Source organism: Scardinius erythrophthalmus (assembly GCF_964197995.2).
Source record: "Scardinius erythrophthalmus genome assembly, chromosome: 18".
Lineage (NCBI taxonomy): Eukaryota > Metazoa > Chordata > Actinopteri > Cypriniformes > Leuciscidae > Scardinius > Scardinius erythrophthalmus.
Genome location: NC_138238.1, coordinates 15,511,914 through 15,527,916, shown reverse-complemented (window position 1 = coordinate 15,527,916; position 16,003 = coordinate 15,511,914). Strand labels below are relative to the sequence as shown.

General features: G+C 40.5%; 1 protein-coding gene across 4 annotated transcripts in view; it reads right to left on the bottom strand.

Annotated features, from left to right (window-relative positions):
* Positions 1-16,003, bottom strand: part of mpp7a (MAGUK p55 scaffold protein 7a) — a 132,681-nt gene that overhangs the window by 67,831 nt on the left and 48,847 nt on the right. For all 4 annotated transcript variants that reach the window (XM_081393688.1, XM_081393691.1, XM_081393690.1 and 1 more), the window contains exon 5: positions 8,026-8,103. In XM_081393688.1, coding sequence (XP_081249814.1) covers positions 8,026-8,103 — 78 coding nt within the window. The remainder of the gene's footprint in view (positions 1-8,025; positions 8,104-16,003) is intronic.

Below are 16,003 nucleotides of genomic sequence, written 5' to 3'. Positions count from 1 at the left end.
TGTGTGTGTGTGTGTGTGTGTGTGTGTGTGTGTGTGTGTGTGTGTGTGTGTGTGTGTGTGTGTTTGTGTATGTGTGTGTCTTTGTGTGTGTGTGTGTGTGTGTGTGTGTGTGTGTGTGTGTCTGTGCGTGTATGTATGTGTGCGTACATGTGTGCGCGTGTGTGTTTGTGTGTGTGTGTCTGTGCATGTGGATTTGTATGTGTGTGTATGGGTGTGTGTCTGTGCGTGTGGATGTCAGTGTGTGTGCATGCTTGCGTTTGTTTGTATTCCTGCATGTGTGTGTGTGACAGTATCATCCTAAACCAGCAACCCTTCGCTCAACAGCACCATCTACAGGCCGATGAGTGTACAGTCACTAAATGTGCACATAAATGAATTTATTTTATACCCCCCCATGGATGAAATTCTACGAAACTTAGCAGAGGATACCCCCAGAGGATGTCAAGTTAATCATACACATGAAATATGGTGCAGTTCTGAACATCTCCACTGAAGATAGGGGCGATTAAAGCAGAATAATATTGCATTTTCATTTTTTATGGGAGGGGCGCAAATCACAAATGAGTGATTATGGGCTAGGTTGATGTGGGCCCTTAAAGGTGCCATATGTCATGTCTGGCAAAAAAAAATCAAGTCATACTCCACATTCCATACCAGATGGGGGCAGTATACCTCCAGAAAGTGAATTGGTCTATGCTCCGCCCCTACCTTCTTAGCTGCACATATACAAGTTAAAATAGGGACAACATCTATTTAGAGTGTTACGCTGCCCGCCTGAAGCTAATTTAGCAGCATATATCAAGTTTGATTTTCATTAGCAATACCACTTCTAGCTAAGTTATCATTAGTCACCAAAAAACATTCGGTCTCATTACACCTTGCAATGTTTTCCGTTACGTTTCGTGCGTCCAGGGTGTGTAAAGCAGAAGCAGCCTGGCCAGCGGCGGAGTATGCGCGATCCGTGAGTGCTGAAGACGTTCTGCACGGCTTTGATGGGTGCGCAGGAGGACACAAATGGGCGGCGACAGCTTCTTCCAGTGGCGGGAGCTTTTTCCTCAGCGCCGTCAACAGATAGAGCGTTACTAAAACTGTATACACCGCCGCCGACTTGAGCTGCAAAGAAGCTCTGGCCGCCCTGTCAAGGACGCTTGTCAAAAAGTACGGGGAAACTTGACCGCTCTGAATATAGTGAGTGAGTGCGCGCGCGCGCGGCCGGGGCTCGCTCTCTCTCTCTGCTAGTTCTTAGAGGCAGAAGAGCGCGTGCGCGCTTAAAATGTCATATTTTGGTATGATCGTTCACCCGCCAGTGTGGCGGATAGCTTTTTGAGATTTTATTTGTGCTTCAGAGCGCGTTTTTTTCCCTGCAGCGGGTGGTGGTAGGCGTCTCTTGCCAAGGGCTTCAGCCATCCTTCCGCTCTCTTCCCTGAACTGAAATGTAGTAGTGGGCTGTACTTTCCACATCAGGTTCAAGTACGCCCACAAGCCGTGCGAGTTATTCGTGTATTGCATGTTTGGCTGGTGGTTATGTTGCCCGTATACCGCCTCCCATGGCCGAAACTGGTATTACGACAATACCGTGGCTAGTAATGCTAATGCTAATTAAGGTTGATATCTCTGCAGCACTATGACTTGACATTTTTTTAATGACATCATCGCCCTTATTTCTTCTCATTCTTTTGATGTGTGTAGCTCATTTTTGGGATATTTTTACCTCAATTGTTACATATGGCACCTTTAAGAGCAACATACCATAAAAATTTCTTCATCCTCGGTGCCACGGTTCAGGTAGTTATTTAGGCAAAACTGCATTTTTTGGGTTTGGGGGGGCCCAGCGAGGGGGGGGGGGGGGGGGGGGGTGGATAGTGGCCCCCGGGGACCAAACGAAATTTTTCCTTAGAAGTCTAGTGGGGCTACATGCCCACCAAATTTCATGTTCCCCGGTGTTTCGGTGTCCCTGGTATCGTTGACGAAAAATTTACGGGGGCCCCAGCGCGGGGGGGAAAGTGGCCCTCGGGGACCAAACAAAATTTTTCCGTAAAAGTCTAGTAGACCAACATACCAAAAATATATTTCTACATCCTCGGTGCCACGGTTCAGGTAGTTATTTAGGAAAAACTGCATTTTTTTGGGTTAGGGGGGGCCCAGCGCGGGGGGGGAGTGGCCCCCGGGGACCAAACGAAAATTTTCCTTAGAAGTCTAGTGGGGCTACATGCCCACCAAATTTCATGTTCCCCGGTGCTTCGGTGTCCCTGGTATCGTTGACGAAAAATTTACGGGGGCCCCAGTCCCTGGTATCGTTGACGAAAAATTCAGTAAGGTGACGGGAAAAAAAAAAAAAAAAAAAACATTGACAATCCCTATATGACCGCTTTCGCTAGCTACGCTAGCGGCGGTCATAATAATTACTTAATATTGAATAGGCAACAAAGAGTAATTATAAAAAGAATTTATAAATGAAATGTTAATCCATCAATAAATGGTTCAAATTAAAGGCGCAATATGTACAAATTTAAATATCCAAAAACCACTAGAATATTGTTATACATTTTGTTGATTTGTGTACTTAAATTATCCCAAACGTTTCCAATGAAGTTTAAATCGAGAGAAATCAGCAATTTTAACCGTAACGGCCCGTGTCATTGTGTTGCCTGTCAATGACGTCATATCTGCCTTACCCTCGATTTCTGGTTTAACTTGCATAGAAACCACGGAAACACCAAAGAAGCTTCAATATATTATGCATTTTAATATACAGATGAGCAAATGCTTGGATACATTTACTGACAGAAAACTAAGCATCGTTAAATAGCTGTAGTGATGGGAAGTCCGGTTCTTTTCCGCGAACCGGTTCTTTCGGACAGTTCGTTTCAATGAAACGGTAAAAAAAAAAAAAAAACGGTTAACCAGTTATTTTACGTCCTCACATAATGGCATCAATTCTATCATCCCGGCGGATAAAAATAAATTCAGATAAAGGCATTTTATCAGTTAATCATAACATCAGTTAAATAATAGTAATCATCATAATCATCTTGGATACGTTTCTTACATTTACGCTTTGCAAATGAACCCTGTACAGGCGATGTGCAAACGCGGATGTTTTACATGTCTAAACGATTGCTTATAAAGTGAATAAACTGATCTTCATCAATTTTATTTTATATATATATATATATATATATATATATATATATATATATATATATATATATATATCTCTATCTCTCTATCTCTCTATCTCTCTATCTATCTCTCTATCTATCTATCTATCTATCTATCTATCTATATATAATCAATATACAGGGTGGGCCATTTATATGGATACACCGTAATAACATGGGAATGGTTGGTGATATTAAAGTCCTGTTTGTGGCACATTAGTATATGTGAGGGGGCAAACTCCTCAAGATGGGTGGTGACCATGGTGGCCATTCAGAAGTCGGCCATCTTGGATACAACTTTTGTTTTTTTCAATAGGAAGAGGGCCATGTGACACATCAAACTTATTGGTAATGTCACAAGAAAAACAATGGTGTGCTTGGTTTCAACGTAACTTTATTCGTTCATGAGTTATTTACAAGTTTCTGACCACTTATAAAATGTGTTCAATGTGCTGCCCATTGTGTTGGATTGTCAATGCAACCCTGTTCTCCCACTCTTCACACACTGATAGCAACACCGCAGGAGAAATGCCAGCACAGGCATCCAGTATCCGTAGTTTCAGGTGCTGCACATCTCGTATCTTCACACCATAGACAATTGCCTTCAGATGACACACCATAGACAATTGCCTTCAGATGACCCCAAAGATAAAAGTCTAAGGGGGTCAGATCGGGAGACCTTGGGGGCCATTCAGTGTGTGAAGAGTGGGAGAACAGGGTTGCATTGACAATCCAACACAATGGGCAGCACATTGAACACATTTTATAAGTGGTCAGAAACTTGTAAATAACTCATGAACGAATAAAGTTACGTTGAAACCAAGCATATAAAGTATAAATATATATATACATATAAATATATATATAGTCAACAAAACAAAAAATTCGATGCATGTCTCCAGTATGTTTAATACGTTATGTTTTGATTACCATAATAAACATTTACTTTGCGCCCTTAAAACCTTAGAATTTATATTAGCTGTTCCTGAAAATAATGTTTTAGTATAATAGTAAATGTTTAGTTTTACAATCCATTCATTGTGTTTCAAATCTTTAAAATAATACAGTGAAAATGTTTCCAACATGTTTTATTTTTGTTACACTTATTGATGTTCAACAAAATACTTGAGAAACAAGTCCCTCTGAAAAAAATTGCAAGCATGCTCAGCTCGGTTCTCAGTATGTCAAACGTGTCCGAAAGAAACTGCTCTCAGTTGTGTACTGTGATCCGAGAACCGCTGTACCTGCACGTTTGGTAGTACGCACATGCTCAGTATCAGCTGCTTGTGCTCATCAACTTCTCTCAGCACAACATGTCTCAGTTCAGTGAACTGTTGGAGTTACTGGAGTAACATATACTCCGGGATATTGGTTTATTTCGAGTCAGAGGGACTTGTCAGGCATGTCCGAAAGTGAGTAGTTGTGGATCAGCGCTGACGCAAGATGCAAACTTTTCCGAACGATTCAGTCCGATTTAGTGTACTGGTTCGACCGGTTCAGTTCATAAGAACAATTCGTTCACGAATGGACATCACTAATGGTTAGTCTTATTGTTTGAATCTCTTGTTTTCTTGATTTACCGCGAGTAACATGTTTGTACCATGCCTCAGAGACAACACTATTTTGTCAAGTGGCTAACATGGCATAATCAGAAAGAGCTTTATTTGTAGTAAGATTAATAAAGCATTTTCTCCACCATATAATATATTTAAAAATTAACTGCATGCCATTTAGCAACACATGATCCAGCTTTTATTAATATGATATATGTATATGCATATATGCAACAGCCTCATAACAGTGATGGGATGCGAGGATGCCGCATTTAACGTCAGGTAGGCAATCTACACATCTGCACATGACAAGTCAGGTGATAGCCAATCAGAGAGTTAGTTACATTCATCCCACTTCAGCTAATTTGCATCGTTTTAACTCGTTTTAACAGCACAAGGCCCAAAGTGTCACGGAAAAGCTAAATGGAGAGGCTAAAAGGAGAAGCTTTATGACTAAGCAAATCGAATAGCTAATAGAAACAGGAAAAATAGTGGGAAAATGGATGGCTGTGGAATTTAACTGAAATAGTTTAGATTAATTGGTAGGGTATAACAAGTAGCTGGAGCGACTTCATTTTTTTGAGTAATCAACAACCAAAAAATTTGTTTGTTACAGATAAGTTCCTCTAAGTCAATATATAGTAGTCAACATTTGAAGTGGATAAATTATCCTAAGACAAGAACAGTTATTGCTCAGAACTCATGTATAACTTTGAAAGGTTTTGATCCACATCAAATGTTGACTAGTGTAATTAACAACTGTATAACTGTAACCAACAGTTGAAAATAATCTCATTTAAAGTTGCCATAACTTAACAAAAAAATTATGCAAATGGTTAGTGGCCCTAAAGTATTATCTTTAAATTATGGAATTAAATTTATATATCCTACTCACTTTACGACTTAAAACAAACACACACACACACACACACACACACATGTCTGGTTTACTATCTTTGTGGGGACTCTCCATAGACGTAATGGTTTTTATACTGTACACACTGTATATTCTGTCGCCTTACACTAACCCTACCCCTAAACCTACCCATCACAGGAGACATTCTGCATTTTTACATTTTCAAAAAAACTAATTCTGCATGATTTATAAGCTTGTTTACCCATGGGGACCTCAATTTAGGTCCCCACTGTAACACGAGTCCCCATGAGTCTGTGTGCATTCAGGTTGAAGTCCCCACCGGGATAGAAAAACAGGTACAGGTACAGGTACAGGTACAGGTACAGGTACACACACACACACACACACACACACACACACACACACACACACACACACACACACACACACACACACACACACACACACACACACACACACACACACACACACACACACACACACACACACACACACACACACACACACACACACACACACACACACACACACACACACACACACACACACACACACACACACACACACACACACACACACACACACACAGTTCAAAGTTAAGACAAAAGTATCATATATTTTACTTCAAAACAATACTTTTCAGTCATTAAGTGTCACATTAAGTGTCCAAATAACTGAACAATTCAGGAAACTATAGCATTTACTGACATTTGTGCTGTGCATTTCAGTGGTTAATCAACCTAGAAACTTAATTTGTCATTAGTCAGATTTCAAAAAATCTGACTAATATTCATTGCAAATCAGTGAGAATGTCACACTCAGTGGCCTTTTGTTTTACAAAAGAATCTTTTAGGATCAGAGAATTTAGTTTCAGACAGCAAAAATCACAGTACATCTGGCTTATGACATCTGTATTATGCCTGGCAATAGAATGATCATCTAAAATAACTCTACAAGCGGTTTTTATTAATCAATAAGGGATATCGTTTTGCTGCTCTGGTGTAATCTGACATAGTTATGCATTTGTCTGACTGACGTCTCCAGAACAGACTTCAGCATCTAAGAGGAATGAGTGGAGTGGAGTATCATCCAGCAGGCTCTGGAGCGCTCCATTTTTCCACAGCTTAATGGAAGACACCCGGGACACAATGAGGACTGTAATCTGGCAATTGTTTTTATCCAGACTGAGAACTGCTTGTGGAAGTAAAACTCTTTACCGCCTAACTGTGGTCAGAATAAGAACTGCACACCTGCTACTTAACTTCATGGGATATACTGCCGTTCAGAATAGTGTGCATTTCATTTCTGCTAAATCTTTTGATGGAAATGTGTGTGCGCATGATAGGAGCTTGCCTGCTGTGTCAGTGCTAGACAGCATCGTAGGCCAGGCGGAGGTTAAAATGGCATTTTATGCTACACTATAAATTAAAGCTCCATTAGCGAAACTTAACACTCGAATGAGCTGTGGCGGCAAACCCACTACAGCGTTCAAAACAGCAGCACGCCGTATATTCCTCACAGCAACGGATGAAAATGATACGTCTGAAAAAACACAGGAGGGGGCTCTGAGTAATTTGGTTGCTTTGGCTGTTCGACCCTTTGATGGACCGTATCCGTACACACACACACGCAGATATCGGGTTATCCCTGTGTGGGACCTTTAGGGACACCGAAGGAAAGTGTAAATCTGAGGGGCGGATCTGAGCTGCAGGTTGAGAAAGTTCTGTAACGGAAGTCGAGATTTATGGATTAATGGAGGACTTGTTGCTGCCGCCCACTGAGACATGAGTGAGCAGGAAACAGATTGATTAGCTCTTCTTGGATCAGCAGAGGATGCAGATTGGTGCACAAAACAACACTTGGTTTGAACAGATGTGGCATCTTTTAATGCAAAAATGCATTTTTGTCCATCTAAAGTCAGCGCTGACCTGATGTGCTCTTCTCTGAATCGCCTTTGTGTTTTTTCCTTCTGTCTTTCCTCTCTGTGATCACATCCAGAGTAAACTCCTCCAAGTTTACATAGGTTTGTGTGTGTGTGTATGTCTATGCGGCCATGTTGATATAGTAGTCAGCTTACATTATGCAAGCCGTTGAGAGTTGAAATGTTGAGTGTTTTATAATACTGATGACTAATGTCTTATACAGACACACACACAATGCTCCACGCCTCATCTCGCACACTCATCTGCAGCCCATCTACTTGTGTTCTCTACCCCAGACATCCAGCCATCTTTTCTCTTTCCTTTAAATGACAAGTTCCTCCTGGAGTCAGTCTTAAGTTAGACATGCTGTGAGACGTCTGTGTATGTGTTTTCACAGGCACACATTGTGCATGTGTGTGTGCGCGTGTTTACCCATGCAGAAGTGTGTAAAGTTTATGAGCATAAAAGTGTTTTGACTTTTAACAGGAAGTGTGTGCATGTGGTTCACTCACGTTTTGAGCCAGTGAGCCGGCGCTGTCCAGTACTGGAGTCGGTGCACGGTCTTCATAACACTGTAACTTCTCGTGGATCTAATAGGCAGAGGAAGAGAAACCGGAAACAGAGCGATCACTTAAAAGTCAATGTGGAATCTAAACTGACCCCGTTTACTTTCCTAATGTTCCTGGTCTTATTGAAAACTATTTATCTTTGGAAAACAACCAATGTAATTTTTAATGTAATCTTTAAACAAATTCTGACAACTTTATTTTCCTTTGAATAATTCCTTTCCACATCACTTAAGCTACACAGCTAGACTGATACTGATACACCAATACTTATTTTCATGTTATGGCCAAAAAACAAGAAATATGTAATCATATCAGTCAAAATAAATAATTTTGCATAAAAAAATAAAATAAAACACCAAAAAATAAAATAAGTTAAAATGCAGCAAGTAAACTTAGGCAGCACAACACTATAATGTACAGCATGAAAATGGAAATTTTCTAAAAAATTATATTTAGCAGTTTTAATAAATTGACTTTGTTCATCACTTGACTTATTTACACTTTAAAAACAAGGTGAAAATAAGTAATTAAAATGCATGCAGTACAAATAAGCGACAGACAGATTTTGTAAGTAAAACGGAAATTCATGTTGATGATTAACATGAAAATTAAAAGTACAATGTGTGGAAGAAATGAAGTCTTCTGACATGTTTTTAACAGCTGTGTGTTGAAATATCTGTTCAACCATTTCATTCTTGTTGAAATTGTGTTACCAGAACAACATCATGGTCGGGAGCCATGCAGAAGCAACCAGCACGTTTAGACTGGAATTTGTCCTGTGAAATATTATGTAATGGCACACAGTAGTAAATGAGAAATTCTCCCGCTACCAAGGGGACTAAATATTTATCAAGAGAAGACAAACGACTGCGCCACCGGGCTAGTTGTCATGGTGAAGCGGAGAGGGAAGGGAACGCTATGAGCCTGGATCGACCAGGGCAGAGAGAGAGCCAAAGATACAATTTTTCTGGATCTGCTTCTCCAGAGGCGTTTGTGATGTGGTGAAGCTTGGCCGTGTAAGAACCGTAGTCAGGGACTGTGACGAACAAACTGTGCTTTTTCAGTCACTCCGTTTGCAACACTCAAAATGTACTGAACTCCAAGCAGGGTCACCGTCTGTTACTACAGCAGTGGTGTCGAAGTGGAATCTCTCGCACACCGGCAAACACACTTGCAGGCAAAGAAAAGAGACATAAATATTTCTTATCCACTCAGACACACACATAGACTCACACACACTCGGTGGAGGAGGAATGGAATGTGGGATCCAGTGAAGGATGGAACGCAACTGTCCGGGTCTCTGCGCATTCCAGGGAGCGACATCTGTTTAGGCCTTCTGCGTCGCGGCGGAGCGGTTTTGCTCTGTACAGTTTAGATTCCATCAGAGGCTGAGTGAGACTCAATGCCTTTATTTACAGCTCGAGCCGTTCTCCAGATACCTGCCTGTCCACACAGGAGCGCCAGAGAGCAGACATTTAAAATCCATTACAGAGCCCTTACAGTGATCATAGCTCACGTTCCACAGAAAAGAAAGAGCAGGAAATGAGTGCAATGAATCAAAGTAATACTATCAAGCATTAGTGCACCACTATTCCACTACATCACAGAGGCCTTGCAGACCGATAAACAATCGCTTCATTTTTATGACTCTAAAATTGCACGGTAGGACAGAGAACAGTGTGAATTGGTCACAGCTGTAAAGCTAGTTGACGAGTCGATTAGTGAGGTAGACTTGTTTATATAGCTTAGTTTTTACCCTCCTAGCTTTTGTTTTTGCTTTAATATTTGTATTGACTTTGCTTTAAAAAGAATGTTTGAAATGAGACAACTTTTAAAAGAGATTACCAATCTGACAGAAACAACCAAGTCGTCTTTCTACATTAATCCCTTGTAGAGTGATTTTTTAAAAACAATTTATCGGTAGATATCGGATATTTAATTGTGCATGTTAATTTCTGCTAAGGGGCCTCCGATCAGGATTTTTGGGCCAGTATCGACCCAATACGGATCACTAATACTGATCACATCCCCCAGTTTACAGATGAGACAAGAATGCTTGGGCAAGAAGAGAGAGGGGAACGAGATCAGCAAAGGACCTCGAGCAAAGAATTGAACTCTGGTTGCCAGAGGCCAGAAGATGGTGTGTCAAGTTGAAAATAGTTCAACTTTTAAAAACGCATCAAAACCCTTGCAATCGATAGCATGCTGTCTCTTTCTGGACAAAGAATGTGTCTTATGTGAACACCCCCTTTGACTAGTCATCATAAAATGATGCAGTTTTTAACTCATCTCAGACTTACACTTTAGTAATGAGTATTAAAACATATGAATAAACAAAGCAATGCTTCGATAAACACACTATGTTTTGCGGTCAGGGTTCAGATCACACGCTACAATGGAGCGCTGTCTAAATCCTCTTGGACCAGACGTTAAATACCCACAGGCCCTTGACAAAACACGAGCGGAGAACATAAGCAGGTGAGAGAAACTGCAGCCAGTCTGGCCTCCGGGTCCTCCAAGAACATTCTGTAGCCAAACAAACACAGCTTTAAACACAATTACACTGAATGCTGACAGATACAGAGAAGAGGAAACTTGATATGGAATTCAAGGAATATGAGGAGTATAGAAAGCATCCGAGATAAAGGCTACGTTTCAAGGTCAAGGTCAAGGTATCTTTATTCGTCTCCCTAAGGAGAAATTTGGATCGGATAAAAAGAGATTGCTACAGAGAAGATTACAACAAAGACAGACACCAGTACAGAGTTAAAAACAGATAAGAAACAATAATACATAAAAACATAAGGCTACTCAGAGAGCTGTGCAAAACTGCAAATCACCATCTTTTTTTTTTAAAAAACTGCTTGTGCAGGGTAGTAACATATCATGTCCATAGCATTAAGACAGTACATGGTCTCATGCACAGCATTGATCATTTAGGAGCTTAATTGCAAGAGGAACAAATGAGCGCTTATACCTATTGTACTTGCACAGAGGAACCCTGTATCTTTTTCCTGAGTTCAATAGGTCAAACTCTGAGAACAACACATGGGAGTTATCCGATACAGTGTTCTTAGCCTGATTAAATATGGCCTGTTCGAAAAACTTCTGTGGGTTAAGGGGTGCTGGTGTACCCATGATTTTACCTGCCGTCCTAACCAGATTAAAAATTTGCCCTTTTGTTTTTACTGTCAGATTTCCGAACCAGCTTGTGATACCGTACCGAAGAATAGACTCTATTGTAGCTCTATAGAAGATTAACATGATATTTTTACAGACTCCAAATACTCTAAGTCTGCGCAAGAAATATAGGCGCTGATGTGTTCTTGAACAGATATCTGCAACATGTGTGCGCCAGCTCAAGTCATTATCAATAGACACTCCTAGATATTTAAAGGATGTCACCTGCTTGATGTCATGACCATGAATGACCACCGGGCTCTGGTCACCAGCTGATCTGGGGTCTACCAGCATTTCCACAGTTTTTATTGTGTTAATATGAAGTTGATGTGAGTCGCACCAGTCGACAAACTTGTCAATAGCAACTTGGTGGATATTTATGTTATTTCCTTTAGTGAGCAGACTTAAGAGAACAGTATCATCTGAGAATTTTACTATATATTGATTTGGCTCAGAGGTGATACAATCATTGGTGTATAATGTAAACAAAAGTGGCGAACTAACACACCCTTGGGGGGCGCCAGTGCTACACACTGCTGAATCAGACAGTGACGAGTTAAACTTCACCTGCTGCGGCCTGTCTGACAGAAAAGAGTGGTACCATCTAATTAAAAAGGGGTTTACTTTTAACTGAGCTAATTTCTTAAGAATGATATCTGACTGGATTGAATTAAAAGCGGAGCTAAAATCAACAAAAAGAAGTCTAGCGTATGCAATGGGACTTTCAAGGTGCTTCAAGGTCAGATGCATTATTGTTGAAATAGCATCACTTGTACTACGGAGTTTTGTATAAGCAAATTGGTATTTGTCTAAATTTCCATCCACCTCTTTGTGGAGTTTCTCTATCATAAGCCTCTCAAAAGTTTTAAAAACATTAGAAGTAATGGCCACAGGCCGATAGTCATTATTCTCCTGAGGGCATGCCTTTTTAGGTACTGGAATAATGATCGATTTTTTCCAGAGTTTTGGTACTGTACATGTATCTATCGAGAGCTGAAATAATTTATGCCACGCTGGTGACAATTCATCCGCAAACGTTTTTAAAAGAAAGGCAGACAGGTTGTCAGGGCCTGTTGCTTTGGTTGTTTGAATGTTTTTAAACACTTTAGTAACAGTATATGGCTCAATTACAATTCTACAGTCAGCATTACAAAATACATTCTCTAGCACTGCAGCACATTCATTAGTTTTGTCTGAATTAAAACGCATATAAAAATTGTTCAATTCATTTGCTTTTGCAATTTCATTCTGAGCAAACAAAGGCTTCTTATTAGTGTCCATATTAGTCATTTTCTTGATATAGTCCCAGAGAGTCTTTGTGTTTGAAACTGACAACTCTTGTTCAGCCCGCTCCTTAAACTGCAGCCGAGATGCTCTTATTTGCAGATTAAGGTCTTTTTGTGCAGCTCGGACTGCTACTTTATTCCCAGTTCTAAAAGCTATTTTCTTCCTGTTAATACAGTCCTTAATGCCCTTTGTGATATAGGGTTTATTATTAGGATATCGTTTAACCGTTTTCTGTGGAATAACAGAGTCAATACAGAAAGAAATATAGGCTGAAATTGATTCAGTAGCACTGTCAATGTCCGCATCCTTAAAAAATATATTCCAGTCAGTGCAAAGAAAGCATCCCTTCAGCTCCTCCGTTTTATCACTGGACCATACTTTCACAGACTGGATTTCAGGTTTACTGCACTTAAAGACAGAACGATATTTGGGAAGCAGCTGGATTACGTTATGATCAGAATTATTAAGGGGAGGCCTGGCTCTGGCAGTATATGCGTCTTTTATATTGCCATAGCATTTATCAAGTATATTGTTGTTTCTAGTGTTACATTTAACATATTGATAAAATCCAGGTAAGGTTTTATCCAAGCTGCAATGATTAAAATCGCCAAGTATCAGCATAGGAGCGTCAGGTTTGTTCTGCAGATGGCGATGAACACAGTCTGCGATTGTTTTAGCTGCCATGCTGGCATTCCCACCTGGTGGAACGTACACAACACACACAAAAATGTTTGTGAATTCTCTAGGCAGATAATGTGGCCGCATGGTAACACATAGCAGCTCCAGGTTGGGGTTACATATTTTGTCTCTCACTGTAAAGTTGCGACACCAGCTGTCCTTGATGTACATGCACAACCCACCCCCCCGTGTCTTGCCCGAGTTTACATCTCTGTCTAGCCGTAAGTGGGAGAAACCTTCGATTTGAATAAAGTTGTCTGGAACTTCATCGCTAAACCAGGTCTCTGTGAAAGCCATTAAGCCAGACTCACGGTACTCGTAGCAGGCTCCAACCTGTTGACGCAAATCATCCAGTTTGTTTTTTAAGGAACGTGGATTGCAGAGGAGCATTGGTGGAAGTGGTAGCTTGGCAGCTCTACGAATGCGCTGTCTAAGGCCGCCTCTCCTACCCCGTTTCCTGGCCTTCCTGCCTCGACGGAGGCCCGGTCCATAGTGTTGTTGTAACTCCCCAGGCACCTCGTGCAGCAGATCAGGCGACGGTAGCACTCCGCTGTCCCGCAGTCCCAGCAGATCGGTCCGGCTGTACATTAGGAGGCTGCTGCCGCTGGTTACCCCGTCAGCGGAGCTCTGAACGATTTGGCCAAACAGGATAAGCCATGCTAGCAATAGTGGTGCCATTCTCCTCCAGTTCGCTTCGCACACGCGTAGCATACAGTTCACAATAAAAATGTTATCCAACAGATTTGCACAGTGAGTCCGATAGTGCCAAATGCAAGAGAGGGACGTAACAAACTCCATTACAAACAAACAAACAAACAAAAATGCAGCAAGAGCTCTCCTCCATGTCGCCAGCAGAGCAGCGCCACCCTATTGTTTCGAGCTGTCTTGCTGGGTACTACCTACGTAGGCATTATGTGTGACCAATTTGGAACAACTAATATACCTTTGAGGGTAAAATGCCCTTGATGGCAAAGCTGAATTTACAGCAGCCATTAGTAATAGCCCATTACTATAGTCACATTATCCATCAAAAATCATTTTGATATGCTGATTTGATTCTCAAGTAGCATTTTTTAATATTATCAAAGTTGAAAACTGTTGTGCTGCTTAATACTTTTGTGGAAAACATGATACGTTTTTCCAAGTTTAAAAGAAAAGCATTTATTTGAAATAAATGAGTTTTTACAGATATAACAGTATAATTTTACAGTACAATGCTTAAACTAAAGCATATTTACAGTCACTAAGCAATTTAATACATCCTAATTTGATACATACTTCCTGAAAAGTATTCATTTACAAATGATAAAATATTATACAATATAATAATAATAATAATAATAATAATAATAATAATAATAAAATTAATCTTGCTGACCAAAGTTTTAAACGGAACTGTATATAGGGAACACTAAATTTAGTTATTTTACGACGTTAGTAAAAAAAAAAAAAAAAAAAAGTATTTTGTTTAATTTACTATTTGCCTTGCAATAATGAAGATTTTGTCCGCCACTGTGGTTTTTTTTTTTCCTTGAGCTTGTTGTAGTGCAATCTGGTATTGCTTTCTCTGCACATGAAGCCCAAAATAAGGCCTCATAAAAAGCAGCGTAATTAAGATGTCTACCTTTAAGTGAGCATGCCACCTGCATAGACAGCTCACTATGTTTTGGAAGAGACCCTAAATAGATATGTAGATATACACATTCGAATATATAAAATGAACAGGAATGAAGGAAAACATAGAAGGGAAGGCAGCACACATTTAAAGGAAAACACAGAATTCATGCAGGCATATAGGACTGAGAGAAAGTGAATTGTCTGGCAATGGTATGCATTAACAGTGTAGCATTTCTGCTCTGGGCTTCTGCTAACACCCATTATGTTGAAATGATATTGACCTCTTCTCTTCCGCTTGTCTCGCAGTGACCAGAGCAGCTGGATCGAGTAACCCCTGACAGTCCAAAGCCTGTGCGCCCCAGAACAGCACCAGTGCCCTACTGCACCTCATCACCTCACGCTCAAACTGATCGCAGACCTTCTGAGAGCAAAGACAGGAAAGGCCTGCAGACAGACGGGCTTGACTGTGACATGCCTGTCAGAGATGGATGTTTACACAAACCCCACCGTACAAGACGGGTGTGACGCACACCTATTTAACTCCTCATTATGAAGACTCTTTTTTTTTCTGACTAGACTACACCAAGCAGAGTGCAGAAGATCCACTGGTTAATGTTCCGGGTAAAAGGTACATGTCAGAACTTAAACTTCAATAACATTAACATTTAAACCAGCGTATCCATTACAGAAATGAAGGGCAACAATCTTTGCAGTTTATTCCCAATTTCTAATATCCACTTTCACAACTCAAAGGAATGACACCCATTTACTGCATGTGTGGCACTTTCAATACGCCAATTCAGATTTATGGCAGCTACAGCATTGTGAACACGGTGAGATCATCCAAAAATAGCCGACAGAGCCCATACTTTCCTTATGAAAGATGTTGAAAAAAAGGTGTCCGTCATGTAAAGGCAGAATATGATCTCAGATGGGCTTGTATGAGACCTACTTTACTTTTCCTCAGATGAGGTCTTAACCCCGTTTGTGTCCGTAACCTAGCACTATGCTCTAATTGCAAGTATAATGTAATACGTCAGTGGCTTTATGGATTAAACATATACTGCATAATATATGTCTGCATTCCATCCCAAGCACATTCAGTTACCCTGACAAACGCACATGTGCGTGCACATAAAAATACACACTCTCACTCAAG